General features: G+C 36.9%; 3 protein-coding genes across 4 annotated transcripts in view; 2 read left to right on the top strand and 1 right to left on the bottom strand.

Moving 5' to 3' along the window:
* Positions 1-16,999, top strand: part of LOC144446446 (ATP-binding cassette sub-family A member 2-like) — a 76,330-nt gene that overhangs the window by 31,388 nt on the left and 27,943 nt on the right. The gene's annotated exons all lie outside the window — the stretch shown is intronic.
* Positions 1,842-6,869, bottom strand: LOC144446447 (uncharacterized). 2 transcript variants are annotated; one of them, XM_078136210.1, is made up of 5 exons: positions 6,766-6,869; positions 5,436-5,613; positions 4,350-4,448; positions 3,594-3,734; positions 1,842-3,515 (listed from the first exon to the last, which is right to left on the bottom strand). In XM_078136210.1, exons 2-5 carry the CDS (start codon positions 5,602-5,604, stop codon positions 3,067-3,069), a joined length of 858 nt encoding a protein of 285 aa, XP_077992336.1. In that variant the 5' UTR covers positions 5,605-5,613; positions 6,766-6,869; the 3' UTR covers positions 1,842-3,066. The 2 variants fall into 2 exon arrangements, with proteins under 2 accessions (XP_077992336.1, XP_077992335.1); XM_078136209.1 differs by having other exon boundaries at positions 1,842-3,734.
* LOC144446445 (uncharacterized) lies at positions 10,697-16,957 on the top strand. The gene is made up of 2 exons (XM_078136207.1): positions 10,697-16,338; positions 16,883-16,957. The coding sequence occupies exon 1, from the start codon at positions 10,828-10,830 to the stop codon at positions 16,144-16,146; it is 5,319 nt and encodes a 1,772-aa protein (XP_077992333.1). The 5' UTR covers positions 10,697-10,827; the 3' UTR covers positions 16,147-16,338; positions 16,883-16,957.

Here is a 16,999-nt window from a genome sequence, read left to right as displayed (position 1 = left end):
CTGACATAAAAACAATAAAATTACCAAGAAGACCCTGGCAATGATAAACCATTTTGTTGTAGAGGTGAAAATGCAGCTAGACTTGAAATATTGGATGTTTGTATTAAAAGTAACTACTTCTGTCCAGGAGTTTTGATTTTTTACAGATTTTATTTTTAGTCAGAATTCATTACTAGATTATTATTTGGTAAGATGTAACTATAGTATGTGTACTAACGTGTTATTCAATTTTGAACTTACCTATAAAACAAGCTTCGCCCCCTTTTTGAAATGTGTTGCTCCAACAAACAAATTTAGACCTCACTGGTGTGTGATATTCGTAGGAAACGGATACTTATATTTCAAAGTTTCACTAAAAGCTGTTTTTTTCTAATTTGCATACAAATACATAGACAACATTTTCTTATCCTTATATGGGCTTGAAATGGTGTTTTCATTCTTTTGCATGCAACGAGAAATGGGGTTTCTTCGAAAAAAATCTTCTTGAATTTCATATTTTGCACAAAACAAGAGTATATTAATAGTTATTTTCTGACATCGCTTTGTCAAACCATATTTGGAGATAAAATTGAAATTTTCCCTGGAATCTTAAAATAGATTTTGTATCAACTGACAATAGCAAGGGGTAAATGTCAATGTAGGTTACGTCAAAAGGATGTAGTGAATAGTGACAGCAGTCTTAGATGATATTGAAGTTGAGTTTTTGTGTTTTGATGAAAAACAGGTTTGTTCTGTTCATATACATAGACATGGTGCCCTCTACGATACATTCAGGTTTTTCTTTCAGCCTGTAAGTGTAGATATATTTCAGGTTGAAGAGTGTGGTATAGAGTGGGACATATGATCCCATTTACAAAACATCACTTCTTGGTACTTAAACTGTAGTGCTGTAGGCAGGTTTACAATCAACTTAGCTTTGTTTTTATCTTTACACCATTGAGTATGGTAATTCATTACTATTGATGTGTCAAGAGGTTCCACTAAAAATAGATGGCCCACAATGCATTGTGTCAGTGCAATAAGTTTGTATCAGCTGTACTGTGTTGTGTTGTATAGCAGATATGTACTTATTGCACTTACTTGAATGGAATATATAGATTTAGTCAAAAAAGGACCAAAATGAAGTTTGAGCTATGTTGTGTTGGGCAACAGGTAAACCCCCCACGTCCCCACCCATCCCCACATCTACCTCCATTCCCATGCTACATTGTGCCAGAGAGATTTCTGATATTTTGTCTATTCTCTTCATAATGTTGGTCTGAGTGAAAGAGGAAATACTGTGTTGTAAAACACAATATTGACAGGTCATGTACGGTAAACAATATTATGCACTTTTCCTGCCATTATATATCTGTACTAGATTTACCCAAAAGTCTGTCTGCTCCCTATAGTCTCTTGGGTCAGTCTGTATGAATTAAGTTCTCATACTGTCACTCATACAAAAGTACTAGCTGTAACTGAAATGATTTTTTTGAAACTAGTTTTCAAGATATAAAGACTTAATTGTAAAATATCATACATCCTGCACAGTATTGAATCACCTGATGGTGTTAAAAGTATCTGTTTAGTTGTATATGGTACACTAGATAAAATCAAATTGATCGTTGGGTCAACACGGTCACCAAAACTTCATATCTCTGCAATACAGTCACAATTTCACGATAAAATCAACCTCTTGTTAACATGTTAGCAGTGTCAAATTATTGATAATTTAACAAGTTTCAGTGAATATATTGTAAATGTTGTTTGTTTAATTGAAAACAAATCATTTTCCTGTTACAGCTAGTACAGGTTTTATTAATTAAAATGTACATTTGGTAGTTCTTTTATTTTTGGTGCAGTTTTATTTCTACTGAAAGACAAACCGAATACATTTAAAAAAATAGAATTCTTAATCAAAACATGCAGTATCCATTTTATAAAGGACATTCTGTTATTCATCGCAGAACATGAAATACAGTTGAAATTTTCATGCTTATAAAGTGAACTAAATTTTACCTAAGTTTGTAGGACAACTCATTCACAGTTTTACCTTCTGTTAAAACACTAAAAAAACAATTATTTTACATATGTACCAGAGATTACTTGCACCATGCAGTGCAATACCGAAAGCATTATTACATACATGCATGCAAATTGTATGTAAAATAGGGCACCACCTTTCATTGTACACAAACGTGTGTGATCGCACATTGTTACTTTTATGGAAATTTGCAGTTTAGGATCAACATATGTAATAATAACAGAACTGCATTCCACATGAGTTCCAGTGTAGGTACTCAGGGATACTTACATCATGCTTGCAGTGTTTTCTGCTGCATTCTCACTCACTACGTTCGTGAAAGTTACAGCTGCAGAGAATACTGCATGTACTCGTTCAAATACCATGCATACGCCACACTTGTATTCTCCATGTTACTCCGAGTTTTATCACACAAAAAATATGTGAAACTGATTACATGTTACATACACAGCAAATCCTATCTATTCTAAAACCTAAGGAAATTAAAATGCAAATCAATTTATTTACTGGTTGGTATCAGTGTGCCCTCCAATGATAGGCAAATTTAGTTGTTGTGGGTCAAAATGATAAAAACTGACATTTTTTGTGAGTCACCCACCACATAGTAAGAGATAGGGGAACACCAAATTTGTGGTGTCACCAGAAATCAAGTTGTGTGCGTAAGTGTCACGTCAAATTGGCTTAGAGGGCACACTGGTTGGTATATTATAATGATGGATGGTAATGTACATTTTTTGACATGAACAAGGAAAGCTGGAAAGCTTAATACTTTTATTGGCATACTAATTAAAGTAGGAAAGTGAGAAAAGTCAACCTTATTAGTGACTTTCATGTGACTCTGGAGTAGTTGTTAGGTGTCACTTTTGAATATAAATTTATATTGGATTGTAAACTTGTATATCATCCAACTTGTACGTTTCTAATTGCTACAAGACCTCGTCCAGTAACACTGATTTACAGTTTTATTGGCTTTCAATATGAGATATTGAGGTCATGGTGAATTTGGTGTTAGGATTGGCGTCACATGCCCATTTTGGCTAATGCTAGTCAGGATATACAAGATATCCTGTGAATGTATTATATCTCTTGTCTACAGTTATTTTATGATTTGTGTTACCAGCTAACACCAGCTTGACTTGGTCATTTTGATCAAGATGTAACAAACCACCACCAGATTGTGATTGATACATACCATCATCTTTTGTCATTTCAATTCTAAATTTCACTGAATCATTAAGTCGTAGTGTAATATTCAAGCTCTTACCAGACCAATTCCGAAAAGTGAAAAAGAAATAATAGATACCAGGTACTTGACAAGTAAAGATTCCAGTACCTGTGTTAATGTTGGCATTTTTTTGCAGGAGGACTGTAGAGTAGGTGATAACTTGTGGGGAAGTTGTTCCGGAAAGACTTCCTCTTTGTACAGTAAATGCAACTTTAACATTATCTGGGTTTTCACCCTTTTGTCCCTTCTGACCGATTCCAACACTTCCTTTAGTACCCTTTATACCAGGTATCCCAACCCCATCTAAACCATCAAGTCCTCTTTCTCCTGGTAGTCCACTCATACCTCTCACCCCGGTTTCTCCTTTAGTACCTTTTTCACCTCGTATCCCGACACCATCTGTTCCATTATGTCCACGTTCTCCCTTGGGACCTTGTGGTCCTACCTTTCCGGGACGTCCAGTCTGACCTTTGACACCAGGTTCACCTTAACCATGAAAGAATAAAGTCTTTAGTACAAAATATCATGTGATATAAACAAAGGTATTTTCACATCATTCAGATACAACATTTTCATGTCATAATGAGTACTACAGCTAAAATGATGTTGGCTTGGTGTTTCACTCATGCGACATTACAGCTAAAATGATCATGTAAGCTTGGTGTTTCACTCATAGGACATTACAGCTAAAATGATGTAGGCTTAGTGTTTCACTCATGGGACATATACAGCTAAAATGATGTTGGCTTGGTGTTTCGCTCATGGGACATTACAGCTAAAATGATGTTGGCTTGGTGTTTCACTCATGGGACATTAAATGATGTAGGAGTGGTGTTTCACTCATGGGACATTACAGCTAAAATGATGTTGGTTTGGTGTTTCACTCATGGGACATTATGTTTTTGACTCAAAGATAGACATATTTAAACTCCAGACTAACAATAAAAGAAACACAACACAACATAAATCCAGTCAGTCACAATGGGCAAACTTTTACTTGCAAGTGATATAATTTTCAGTTAATTGTGCTATCAAAATAGGACCATCATTACATTATAAAAGATGTCATTTGGTTATTCAAGTGTCACCTTTCTTTCTTACCTGGTTCTCCTACTGTTCCCAGTTGTCCACGTTCTCCCTTCTCTCCTGCCTCCCCTTTAATTCCTGGAGAACCCACTGGACCGATAACACCAGGTTGTCCTGAAAATTACAATTATTAGACCAAAAATATAAAGAATTGTTTCTGGTCAGCACGCGCATCACTTAAATACCCTCATGTCGGTGTTTTTTGTTTGTTTGTTTGTTTGTCCAGCCCATGCAGTCTGTAGATCCAGGGTGAAACACAAAAATAACCCTCCCTACTTCAGTGAAGACAACTGCAGAGCTTATCATGAACAAGCAAATTACATCTGTCCCACATACACACTTGCTCTAAAGTACTAAATATAAAGAACAATAACTGCCATAAATAGTAGACTGAGTGACAGGTTTGAGAATAAAAAATAAAAAAAAATAAAAAAAAATTCTGCGTCGTTGCATCATTTTAGACAGACTGTCCTGACCTGAACCAATTTTATTTTTTTTGGCCTTATAGCAAATTAAATGAAAATTTTATGAACAGGATTGAAGTCAAACTTTACTCTTTGCTGATTTGTCAAAGTGAAAGCTGAACAACAAATTCTAAAACAAAGTTCAACAAAAGCAGACAATTTTTTAAGCCTTCTAAAATGTCATTTTACCCACAGACAAGGATTCCTTGAGGCCCTCTAGTGACCAGGATTACTTGTCTGTGTTTTACCCATTTAGTAGTTAATATTGACCTGTATGTGGCAATATATAACCATGTAGACTTGGCAACAGGGAAGGCGAATGCATATCGAAGCTGATGTATATGATAATAGTAACAAGAATAAAAGAAAAACCTGCAGTAACTGTATAATTTACTCATAATTTAGAATAAAAATTAAAAAAAAAATTAATTACCAGCTACATGCAGTTACTGTTCCCATTTAGAAAATACTCACACTTTACTTTCTTTGGGTCAAACACCAAAGCAATTTTCCTTCATATGACTGAGTAACATGATAGTCTAAAGTACTGGGAAATTGTGATGCATTGAAGTTTTATTTCTACAAACATGACAATTTTCAGTCCAACATCGCTAGGTGTAGACGTTAAAATTCTTACCTTGGCTTCCTACTGGCCCTGACATACCGGGTGCACCAGGTGGTCCTTGAGGCCCTCTAGTGTCAAGTAAGGAGTTACTGCAAATACTTAGACACTGGTCATCTCTTTCCTGTGTGCTGACATTTTGGAGAAATACTCCCAGGAGTAGGATTGGTATCAAATTTTTCATTTTGATTTCCTGGGAGAAAAAAATCACAATTTGATTCATTTGTGTCACTATAAACTAGTCATCAATACTTTCTCCATTAATTTCGTAGTATATGCAGTGCTTTTTTGTTAAGGACGAAGAACCATGGCAACAAATCTAAATTTGTTTATCTTTGTGTCAAAAACTTAATGTCCCATTAGTGAAACTCCAAGCCAACATCATTTAGGATGTAATATCCCATGAGTGAAACATTAAGCCAACATCGTTTTAGCTGTAATGTCCCATGAGTGAAACACCAAACCTACATCATTTTAACTATAAAATATGAATAATAATACATTGTACACATTAATTGGAGGTCAGATGTATGCTGAAGTAAAACTTAAATTGGTTAAAAATGTGGTCATAAGGTGATTTTTAGGTGCGGACCCAAAAATCAATTTTCCTGGGATTTATAGGGTGTACTGCTACACAAATACATTTACTCTTAGGTGATTCAATACTTTTCAGGGTGTACAATATTATGAGTAAGTTATCGTAACAGAATCTGTAAACAAAACAGTTTCAAAAAAAAACTTTCCAGTTGCAACTACCGGTAGAGAAGCTGAAAACAGAAAACCTAACTTGACTCAAATGATTAATTTGTAGCCAAAAAATCTGTGAAAAGGGGTAAACAAATTTTTTTAAATGATTGCATCTGTGAAACATATATTAGTCTAGGAGTAAATGTAACCATAATTTTTCAGAGAAGTTGAAAATGTTATTTTTGACTAAAAATGACCAAAGATAAGTTAAAAGGAAGTAGAAAAAGGAGAGATACAGTAACTAAGAAAAAAATTAGAAATCTCCTTTATTCTAACAAGAATGTAAAAATAAGAAAGTACACATAAAAGCAGATTAAAATATGCCCAGCGTAACTGCATTGTGATATTTTGAAGTTGTTTATATAGCGCCAAACTCCAATACATGGTGATGTCAGCTTTATACCAGATTTGCAACTACCATCCATCCACAGGAATGAAAAGGGAAATGTGACGATAAAATCTCAAGTCTCTGTCAGTTTAAAGTTGTTACACATTTCATGCATTAGAGACTGAAAAGTATTGAAACAGTAATAAGTGGTCTTGCATGAATCAGATTTGAAAAAGTGAGACAAAAAAATGTGGTATTTTCTTAGCTTACCTTAAATTTCGAACGGTTTCTTCACAAACTAGAGATGTAGGGTGTACAATGTGTAAGATGTATCTGCCCAGAAAGTTGGCAAGTCAGTGTATATGAAGTCTCATGCCGGATGTATGAAAATAAAAATCTTTAAATTTAACGAGGAAACCCTAGCAATAATAAACCATTTTGTTGTAGGGGTGAAATAGCTAGACTTGAATTAGATATATGTATTAAAAGTAACTACTTCTTTTCAGTAGTTTTGATTTTCTATAGATTTTAGTCAGAATTCATTATTAGATTATTATTTGGTAAGATGTAACTACAGTATGGGTACTAACCTGTTATTTAATTTTGAACTTACCTAAAGAAGCTTCGCCCCCTTTTTGAAATGTGTTGATCCAACAAACAAATTTAGAACCCACTGGTGTGTGATATTCATAGAAAACGGGTACTTATATTTCAATTTTTCACGAAAAGCTGTTTTTCTTCTTTGCATACAAATACATAGACACCGTTTTCTTATCCTTATATGGGCTTGAAATGGTGTTTTAATTCTTTTGCATGGAACACTCACTAAAGAAATTGGGTTTCGTCGAAAAAATCTTCTTGAATTTCATGTTATGCACAAAACATGACTATATGAACTTTCCTTTTTTGGCATCACTTTGTCAAACCATATTTGGAGATAAAATGATGTACTTGAAATTTTCCATGGAATCTTAAAATTGATTTTTTATTAACTGACAATAGCAGGGATATTGTGTTAGTGTAGGTTAGGGCGGCCCTTTTTATTTTTCTGTTTCTCATCTCCCGACCGACCCTAATTTGCAGCTCCGACATCAGAAAAAAAAAAGTTTTTTTATTTCCGACCGACCCCTGAGCACAGCAAAATTGTAAGGTTCCCCATGGCGTCTTAGGCCAGTTCTGCCGAGGCCACGACCTTGCGACATTGGCCCCCTAAAATTACAAATGAAGCAACAATTTTCCCACCTTGCGTCGCTTTGGCGCATTCATTTTACGGCAGACATCAAAATTATCTAAGTCCACGGCCGGACCAGGCCAGGCTCTGACTCGACGTGAATCCCACAAGAAGTATACTGACTGCGTAAGGGAAAGTTTTGTTGACATCATATAAGATACAGTGACAACGCGCAGTTCTATTGTTAACATAAAAAATGCCACAAAAAGATCAACTTTGATAAACTTAATCTACAAATTAAAACATTAGAGGGATTAGATGAGACGTCGAAATGGACGTCTCTCGTCACATGTTTTGTCTACTGTCACTGTCGTGACCTCTGACCTAATCACTGACGTGCGCGAAACACTGAACTTGCTACCGGAACATCTATCTGCCATGCCACAGCTCAGAAGCCTTCGTGAACCAAATTTATGGGACAGGTTGTGATTTTCATTTGTTGATGGGTTAAATTAAATGAGTACATGTGTATTTTGATTCCGAAAAAGCTGTGTTAGGGGATCGTGTTGCATGATGTTGACAGTGCTAGTGACACATGTGTTGGGCACTGAATCAATGCGTAATCACTGGCATGGCCACTATAGACGGCCGATGCATGTGCGCCCGGTCAGACATGAAGAACGAACTTGTTGTGCAAATCAGAAAAAAATTAATGTAATATTTACAGAGCATCCCAACTTTGACTTTGTTGATAGTTTTAGTTAAAGATTCAAGTTCTGAGTTTCAAGGACACCTAATGTCAGCTTTCCGTATCATTGCAAGTTTACGGTACGTAACTATGCTGTCATTTGATATAGCAGGACCAAATCATGATACACAGCCAGTAACGGTTAATTAATAAAAAATAAATTATTTTAAAGTTTGTTTGACTATTATTTGTAAGTTTTTCGTTCACATTTGGTACTTTTTAAAGTCAGGGATTTTTTTTCTTCAAAATGTCATGAATTTGAAGAGGGAATGATAAACACAGCAGTGTACTAACAATTTTAAAAATGAAACAAGTGGTTACAAGTTTAGGATTTCTCAAAGTTTTTATTCAATCATATGTTCACTGTGACTTATTTTGAAGTTGGTCATTGTCCTTGTCTGAAAAAAGGGAATTATAAATTTTAGCACTGCTATTCATTGATATTCAGATTAAAAATTGTGACTACCTGGCTGTCCAATCTTTCTAAACAATATATCATATATATATATATATATATATATATATATATATATATATATATATATATATATATATATATATATTGAGGGTAGAAGAAAATCAAGTCGGGTTTTTCGTCTCTACAAGCCTGTTTCGTGAGTAAATCACTCGTCAGGAGATGTTGATGTACATCAACATCTCCTGACGAGTGATTTACTCACGAAACAGGCTTGTAGAGACGAAAAACCTGACTTGATTTTCTTCTACCCTCAACATATACTCCGCTCTGCGTGCAGACGTATCGAGCACTGTACTACGGACAAATCTTACCGCTGACTTCCTATATATATATATATATATATATATATATATATATATATATATATATATATATATATATATATATATATATATATATATACACATACATGTATATATATATATATATATATATATATATATATATATATATATATATATATATATATATATACATATAATTTCATTCTTCTTTCGCCAAGTAGAGTGCTCGATCACCTTGGAGAGCTATCATACATAAAAATGAAAGAAGACGAATCTGATATTACATAGTGGAATTACACTACGGACCGTTTCACCAGAAGGATCGTCAGGTGTAATAGTGTGGTTTAATAGTATTCGTTAGCTATACATCCTGCATTATGTACATAACTTGTGTGTGTTCACTGATGGCTGTGTGTACACAAAAAGATTGACAACAAAGGTTACGTATTATTAAGTAGTTCTTACTTAATAATACGTAACCTTTGTTGTCAATCTTTTTGTGTACACACAGCCATCAGTGAACACACACAAGTTATGTACATAATGCAGGATGTATAGCTAACGAATACTATTAAACCACACTATTACACCTGACGATCCTTCGGGTGAAACGGTCCGTAGTGTAATTCCACTATGTAATATCAGACTCGTCTTCTTTCATTTTTATGTATATATATATATATATATATATATATATATATATATATATATATATATATATATAACTTAAAGTTACATAATCTTAATTGCCTTCTTTTTCTAAGGTGTGGTACGCTGAGAAATAGATATACATGTAGCTGTGTGAAGCCCGCCCTCACACAACAAAAATGTACTATGTTTAGATTGTAGCCGCCATTTCTGTTTACAGTTTGTATAAGCTGTACGGACACTGTTCCAGTGAAACCAGCAGGTTTCCTGTCTGTTTGCTGAATTACTGTTCAGTAGTTTTCAGTGGAGTCTTGCCAAAGAAGTAAGAAATCTTTATTGTTGTTTTGAAGCCATTTCATACACTGTAACTTGTTATTTCGAACAGATTGCTAACTACCCAGCAAACCATGTGACTTGATACTTTAGTGAGATACGCCACTTACACATGTGATGTTGTTCATCGTACAGTATATGAATATGAACAATCGCCGTTAAGTACTGTTAGAAACTGTGCCAAATTAGTGAACTTAGACAGCATACTATAGGATATTAATCATGAGAACTCTAAATATGGATCAGTTTACCGTTTGTAATGAAGACATTATCAGTATTTGAATACAACGCGGAACTCTGCTATAAATAGAACTTGAAATCAAACACAAGTGCCTGTTACTTTGCAAGCCTGTAATTCCGTGACTACGTTGTATTTATGTACCTTGAAAGATATTCTATAGCCATATATATTTATTATTTAGTTATGGACACTTATGGATGGCCATACTAGTTTATGTTTATGTTATGCAAATGTTCATGTTCCTATGAACAGAAACTTACTGCCTGTATATCATACTTATTACTATTTACAGATCGAATAAAAACCTTTTATACGGTTTTCAAGACTCCTCTGCCTGTCAATTTATTCACATTCCTTGAGGGTCACATTCATTCGATTTCTATAAGCTGTTGACCTGGATCCTAGGGAGTGTGGATACACGTGCATTTCATGATGTCAGAAACAGAGGAAAACAGGAAAGAAGCAAAGATGAAAAGAAGAAGTGCAAAAGCATCACTAACTCGTAATGGTAATGGCCTTACAGCTCTGATTGATAGTAAACGTCCAAAAGATGAAGTCCATCAGTCACTGCAAAAGTATATACAAGTTTATGATGATCTGGTTCTGAAACACGAAGAATACACCCAGTACATTGATGATGATGGTGAATTTGATCAGGAAGAAGGCTGGATTGGAGACTGTCAACAAAACTTCATTTGTCTCAAAAGTACAGCCATAGATTACCTGAGAGCGGGTGAAGTAACAAAAAGAGATGACAGTTCAGACAATGTTAATCCTGAGGCTGTAGGCAATAAGGAGAATGACACTATAGATGAAGCAAGAGAAAACAGTACTGTTGATGTGTCAAACCCTGTAGCCAGTAACACTGTACAAGGTGATGTTGTAAGCCCAGCTATACAACATGCTAAACCTGAGCATCAGCCAGCTGATTCTCACCAGTCATGCAGCTTTAAGATGGAGAAGCCGAAACTTCCAAAGTTTTCAGGTGATGTCAGAGAGTATTTCACATTCAGAGCTGATTTCAAACACATGGTTGATAAAAGATGCAGTAAACGTGATGCATCAGCTCTCCTACGCACCTGTCTGCAAGGTAAACCACTTGACCTGATCGGAGGTTTAGGCACAGATTATGATGCTGCCTGGGGATACCTGGACTCAATTTATGGTGATCCGAGATTTGTAGCAGATATTATTATGCAAGATATATTGAAGTTCAAGCCGTTAAAGGACGAAGAAGATGGCCGCTTCTGCGAGTTAGTACACCTGGTAAGGCGTAGCTATAATATACTGAAAGAAGTAGGTAGACCACATGATATGGACAATAACCATGTATTGGCCATGATAGAGAAGAAGATGAGTGCTGATGACCGGAAAGTTTGGTTTCGTCTACTAGAAACAAAGAACCAGCGAGCAACAATGGAAGCTCTAATGGACTGGATGACACAAGAAATGAAATCCCGTATGAGAGCAACTGCACCATTACGTAATCCAGTTCAAAGTACACGTACGTCAGCAGTTAACTATGTATCAGAGGGTACCAGTAGCAGTGGCCCGCTGCGTTATAAGTGTTGGATATGCCAGTCATCAGATCACTGGGTAGATCAGTGCCGTAAGCTGATTGCAATGCCTCCGGATAAACGTTTGAAGACAATAAAGGATGGTAAGGCATGCTTCAGTTGTCTAAAGAAAGCTGGCAAAAACCATGCAGCAAAAACATGTTCAAGAAGACGTCACTGTCAGGAAATGACCAATGGTATGCCATGTAACATGTTCCATCATCCACTTCTACATACTGGTGCACAGCCTGTTCCTGCAGTCATGTCAGATAATAATTCTGTTGGTGTAGCAACCATATACGGCAAGGAGACATTACTGCCAGTTGTTTCAGTAAGCATTGTTGGTAACAATAGTAGACAGCAACCAGCCAATGTACTCCTAGATTCTGGTGCACAGATCAGCCTGATAAAGACATCTCTTGCAGAGAGTCTGCAGCTTAGAGGTAAAAACATCAGTACTACTATTACAAAGGTAGGAGGTGAAGAAGAAGAACTCTGCACAAAGATGTATGTTGTTCCTGTCCACCCTGTCAACAAGAAGCAGATCTTCAATGTCAAAGCAATAGGCATCCCTTCCATTAGTAATGACATATCTGAAGTGAATGTTACTGAAATGTCAAAGCAGCTGAACATTAAACCGTATGATATTCATCGAGGAAGTGGTTCAGTAGACATGTTAATTGGAATTGATCATGCTAAAATGCATGCTGGAGAAACAATAGAAGCAGGTAACCTGGTAGCCCGTCGTTCACCACTGGGTTGGGTGATATTTGGAGCGTCCACTGGAGAGCAGCCCCAAAACTGTCAAGTACTGCATATCAAGTTGGCAGCACCTGTTGACTTGACTGATTTCTGGACTACTGAGACAATGGGAGTTACTGTTAAGTCATGTAGCTGTAAACCTGATAACCTGAATCCTGCAGAAGCAGATGAAGGCAGAATTATAGATGAAACCTGTACTAAAGTTGGAAGCCAATGGCTTATACCGTACCCTTGGCGAAAGGATCCAAGTCTACTACCAGATAACAGAATCCAAGCTGAGAAGAAACTGTACTCAACTGAAAGACGTTTGATGAGACATCCTGATCATGCCGAAGCCTACAGTAGTCAGATTAAAGAAATGGTAGAAATGCAGTTCGCCAGAAAATTATCCGATGAAGAATCAGAGTCATACCCAGGTCCTGTACATTACATTGCACATCATGGAGTCCTGAGACCAGAGAAGAAAAGTACACCCCTCCGTATTGTCTTCAACTCATCAGCTGTGTTCCAGGGACACTGTTTAAATGACTACTGGATTAAAGGTCCAGACCTGCTGAATAATCTATTTGGAGTAATGTTGAGATTCCGTGAAAATGAAACCGCAGTCATTGGTGACATCTCAAAGATGTATCACAGAATTCTGATACCAGAGAGAGATCAACATGTACACAGATTTCTATGGAGAGATCTCAATGTCAGTAAGAAACCAGAAGTTTATGTTAAAACAGTTCTCACGTTTGGAGATAAACCTGCACCAGCCATGGCTCAGACAGCACTAAAACGTACAGCAGAGGAAGGAGAGAAACTGTATCCTGAAGCTGCCCGCATGCTGAAAGAAAATACGTACATGGATGATATTTGTGATTCTGTTCATACTGTGAAGGAAGCCCAGAAACTGACAAAGCAGATAGACACAGTCCTTGCTGAAGGTGGATTCAAAGTCAAAGGTTGGATGTCAAACCAGCCACTAAATGAAGAGACAGCTGACTTAGACAAAACAGAGCTGAAACTTCTCCCAAACGTAACAGAAGAGAAAGTATTAGGACAAGTATGGGAGCCTGAAGGAGATACTCTCAGATTCAAAGTCAGTATAAACTTAGACAAATATGAAAAGAGAGAAGAATCTGATGAGCCGAAGCTGACCAAGAGAAGAATTCTTAGTCAAGTTGCACGTATTTTTGATCCTATTGGCTTTGCGACCGCATTTCTGATTCGCGCAAAGATAGGTATGCAGCATTTATGGGAACAAGGTTTAGACTGGGACCAGGAATTATCACAGCCATTGCAGTATCAGTGGATGAAGCTATTCCAAGAAATGAGTGAACTAAACAATGTAAGTTTCAGCAGATGTCTTACGCCACCTGATGCAGCCGGAGATCCGATACTCTGTATATTTTCTGATGCATCTGAACAAGCCTTTGGAGCCTGTGCATATTTCAGATGGCAACTAGTTGATGGTACATATGATGTTAGATTCATAGCAGCTAAATCACGTGTAGCACCGCTGAAGAAACTGACAATACCGAGACTTGAACTACAAGCAGCAGTCATAACAAGTCGAATGTATAAGACAATTACCGAACAAACCAGATTCCAGATAAGTAAGCCGATATTCCTTACAGATAGCAGAATAGTATTAGCATGGATTCAGAGCCCAGCCAGAAGATTCAAACCATTTGTATCTAACAGAGTTGGAGAAATTCAGAGTGCTACAGATCCGTCACAGTGGAGACACATACCAGGAGAATTCAATGTAGCAGATGATGTGTCCCGTGGTATACCTGTTAAACAGTTAACTAAACGATGGCAACGTGGCCCAGAGTTCCTGTATTTACCTGAGTCTGAATGGCCACAGGATACATCCTGTCCTGATCAAACGGGGACAGATAAAGAAGAATGTAAACCAAAGCAGATCTTTGTCACGCAAGAGAAACCTGACATTATTGACAGTAGAAGATTTTCATCATGGATGAGACTGATCAGAGTAACTGCATATGTCCTGAGATTTATCCAGAATGTACGTGCCAAGCAGCAAAACAGAGTGATGAAATATGGTCCACTGTCACCACAAGAATGTAAGGATGCAGAGACATACTGGATAGTCAGAGCACAGAGAAGTCTACATGAACGCCGTGCAAATGGAGAATTCAAAACGTTGAGTCCATTCACAGATGAAGAAGGAAAAATCAGAGTTGGAGGTCGAGTAAATGCCTCATTCATGTCCTATGAAGCAAACCACCCAGTTTTGTTACCAAACCAACACCGTATATCTCTTCTGATTATGCAGCACATGCACCAACTTGGGCACATTGGAGTTGCAGCCACAGTAGCTAAGGCTAGAAGAAAATACTGGATCCTGAAAGCCCACAAGCTAGCCAAGACTGTAAAGTTCAGATGTGTATTATGTAAAGAAAGAAACAGAAAAGCTGAAACACAGATCATGGGAGATTTGCCGAAGCAGAGGTTAGCACCGTATACACCACCATTTCATTATACAGCTTGTGACTACTTCGGACCATACCAAGTAAAGATCATCCGAAATAAGACTACTAAGCATTATGGAGTAATCTTTACCTGTCTAAATACCAGAGCTGTTCACTTGGAGCTAGCTGTTGATTACTCAACTATGGAGTTTATGCAAGTTCTCCGCAGATTTTTCGCAATACGAGGATATCCATCAAAGATGATCAGCGATAATGGTAGCCAATTAGTGGGAGCAGAACAAGAACTCAGACTTATGATAAAGGGATGGGATAAAGAGAAACTACAAGAGTTCTGTGCAGACAAAGGCATGGAGTGGAAATTTACCACACCTGCAGCACCACACCAGAATGGTTGTGCAGAAGCACTTGTAAAGACATGCAAATCAGCATTGAAACGAGCACTTGGAGAACAAGTCCTGACAGCATTCGAGTTGTACACTGTACTGCTTGAAGTAGCAAATCTTGTTAACCAGAGACCAATAGGAAGAATTCCAAATGATCCTGATGACGGAGCGTACTTATGCCCAAATGATGTTCTACTAGGTCGAGCATCGACAGCTATACCACAAGGGCCATTTCGAGAGACAAAGAACCCAAGACACCGTGTTGAATTTGTACAGAAGATCATCGATTCATTCTGGAAACGATGGAGCAGAGATGTATTACCGCATTTGGTACCACGTAAGAAATGGAAAGCAGAAAGACGCAATGTACGAGTTAATGACATCGTCACAGTAGCTGACTCTAATGCAATCCGAGGTAAATGGTATATCGGTCGTATTCTGGAAGTTTACCCCGGACTGGATGGTAATGTACGTAATATTAAGGTAAAGACTGCCACCGGAATCTACAAGAGACCAGTTACAAAGATAGCAGTTATTTACCCAGCAGAAGGTTATGAGGATGAGCCCAACGCCTCATCGGGGGGGAGCGAAATGGTACGCTGAGAAATAGATATACATGTAGCTGTGTGAAGCCCGCCCTCACACAACAAAAATGTACTATGTTTAGATTGTAGCCGCCATTTCTGTTTACAGTTTGTATAAGCTGTACGGACACTGTTCCAGTGAAACCAGCAGGTTTCCTGTCTGTTTGCTGAATTACTGTTCAGTAGTTTTCAGTGGAGTCTTGCCAAAGAAGTAAGAAATCTTTATTGTTGTTTTGAAGCCATTTCATACACTGTAACTTGTTATTTCGAACAGATTGCTAACTACCCAGCAAACCATGTGACTTGATACTTTAGTGAGATACGCCCCTTACACATGTGATGTTGTTCATCGTACAGTATATGAATATGAACAATCGCCGTTAAGTACTGTTAGAAACTGTGCCAAATTAGTGAACTTAGACAGCATACTATAGGATATTAATCATGAGAACTCTAAATATGGATCAGTTTACCGTTTGTAATGAAGACATTATCAGTATTTGAATACAACGCGGAACTCTGCTATAAATAGAACTTGAAATCAAACACAAGTGCCTGTTACTTTGCAAGCCTGTAATTCCGTGACTACGTTGTATTTATGTACCTTGAAAGATATTCTATAGCCATATATATTTATTATTTAGTTATGGACACTTATGGATGGCCATACTAGTTTATGTTTATGTTATGCAAATGTTCATGTTCCTATGAACAGAAACTTACTGCCTGTATATCATACTTATTACTATTTACAGATCGAATAAAAACCTTTTATACGGTTTTCAAGACTCCTCTGCCTGTCAATTTATTCACATTCCTTGAGGGTCACAAGGTGTAATGTGTAGTACACTATTTTCAAAAAATAGCTTACT

The sequence above is a fragment of the Glandiceps talaboti genome, chromosome 15 (genome assembly GCF_964340395.1).
Source record: "Glandiceps talaboti chromosome 15, keGlaTala1.1, whole genome shotgun sequence".
Taxonomy (NCBI): domain Eukaryota; kingdom Metazoa; phylum Hemichordata; class Enteropneusta; family Spengelidae; genus Glandiceps; species Glandiceps talaboti.
This window is presented reverse-complemented; position numbering and strand designations above follow the sequence as displayed.